The sequence below is a fragment of the Fonticula alba genome, assembly GCF_000388065.1.
Source record: "Fonticula alba strain ATCC 38817 unplaced genomic scaffold supercont2.5, whole genome shotgun sequence".
Classification (NCBI taxonomy): Eukaryota; order Rotosphaerida; family Fonticulaceae; genus Fonticula; species Fonticula alba.
The window spans coordinates 2,232,261-2,233,502 of NW_009242975.1; the positions used below are offsets into that span (position 1 = coordinate 2,232,261).

A 1,242-nucleotide genomic window follows, 5' to 3' on the forward strand; every position below is an offset into this window, starting at 1 on the left:
CACACACACACTCCGCCCCCTCCCCTCTTTCCAGAACGGCGGTACATGCACTCGCTGACGACGACGGCCGGGGTGGTGGATTTCTTTGAGGACTACGTCAGCAACTTCTAACATGGAGAGGCGTACGCGCGGCGCGTGAACACGCACACAGGCGTGCGACAAAGAAAGTGAAAAAGAACAAAACAATAGACAACCGCCACACTCACAGCTGATCCCACGCATGCGGGCGCGCATCGCTTCCACCGCGGCTCCAAGCACGGACATCGCCATGGGGAAGAAACGGGAGGCAGGTATACGGTGTATTGTTGAATGTCATGCGGAGGCCGGGTCGTCCCCCCCATGGCCATCTTCCTCCTCCTCCTCCTCCTGCTCCTCGTCCTCGGGGTCGCCCTCTTCTGAGGCAGACCCCGAATCGGAGTGCGAAGAGTCGGCCCCACTCTCGGAGGACCCGGCTGAGGAGGAATACCCATACTCTTCTTCGTCCTCTTCGCCGAGGGCTGCCTTGGCCTTGGCGATGGCTTGCAGGAAGGGCGCCGGCGACGGGAGAATCGACGCTCGCGGGCTGGAGAAGGCCCGCGAAGAGGCGAAGTATGGCCCGGACTGGAAGTCGTGCTTGGTCGTCGAGGCGAAATGGGCGGATGGGGGGGGCGCCGACCCGGACGCCGGGGTCGGAGTCTCCGGCTGGGACTGCGGATGAGCTGGCTGCATATTGGGGGGGGGGGGGGCGAGTACGCAGATGGATCGGCAGGCGGCTGTGGCGAGGGTGTGTGTATGCGCGACGATGGGGGGGCGGGGGGAGGGAAGCGGTAAGAGGGGGAGGATGTCCCAGGAGGTGGTGTATTATCTAGCATCCGGAGGGGGTGTAGGCTGATCGGGGGATCTCTTTTGCCCCGGAGGAGGACGAGCCGCGGGGCGCCGGGCCCGTTCCAGCAAGAGGCACCCGATGCACGGCGCATGCGCGGGGCCCCGCCCCGGTTGTCGGGTACTTGTTCGTGGGCAGCTGACCCGGCACGTTGGGAAGTCATCACATGCATGGCCATGTCACATGCGCGACGACGCCAGGGCAGGGTCCCGATCGGGGCTGGCTGACGGGCGTCGGGCCCCCGATCGGACACCCCCGCGAGAGCCGTAACCAACACAAGGCGGACACCGATCCGCGCGAGGGCGCGCGCTCGGCAACGGGAGGCCCCCGGCGCGAGCCCCACCCCCATTTTCCTTGTGTGATGGGCGGGGGGAGGGGGG

The 1,242-nt window shown here is 66.3% G+C and overlaps 2 protein-coding genes across 2 annotated transcripts in view; one reads left to right on the plus strand and one right to left on the minus strand.

Annotated features, from left to right (window-relative positions):
- H696_03656 (hypothetical protein) overlaps positions 1 to 207 on the plus strand; it is a 1,707-nt gene extending 1,500 nt beyond the window's left edge. The window contains exon 5 of the mRNA XM_009497529.1: positions 35 to 207. Coding sequence (XP_009495804.1) covers positions 35 to 111 — 77 coding nt within the window. The 3' untranslated portion in view covers positions 112 to 207. The remainder of the gene's footprint in view (positions 1 to 34) is intronic.
- Positions 208 to 312: 105 nt separating this feature from the next.
- On the minus strand, positions 313 to 708 carry H696_03657 (hypothetical protein; the record flags this gene model as incomplete). Its single annotated transcript, XM_009497530.1, has 1 exon — positions 313 to 708. The coding sequence occupies one exon, from the start codon at positions 706 to 708 to the stop codon at positions 313 to 315; it is 396 nt and encodes a 131-aa protein (XP_009495805.1).
- Between the last annotated feature and the right edge of the window lie 534 nt (positions 709 to 1,242).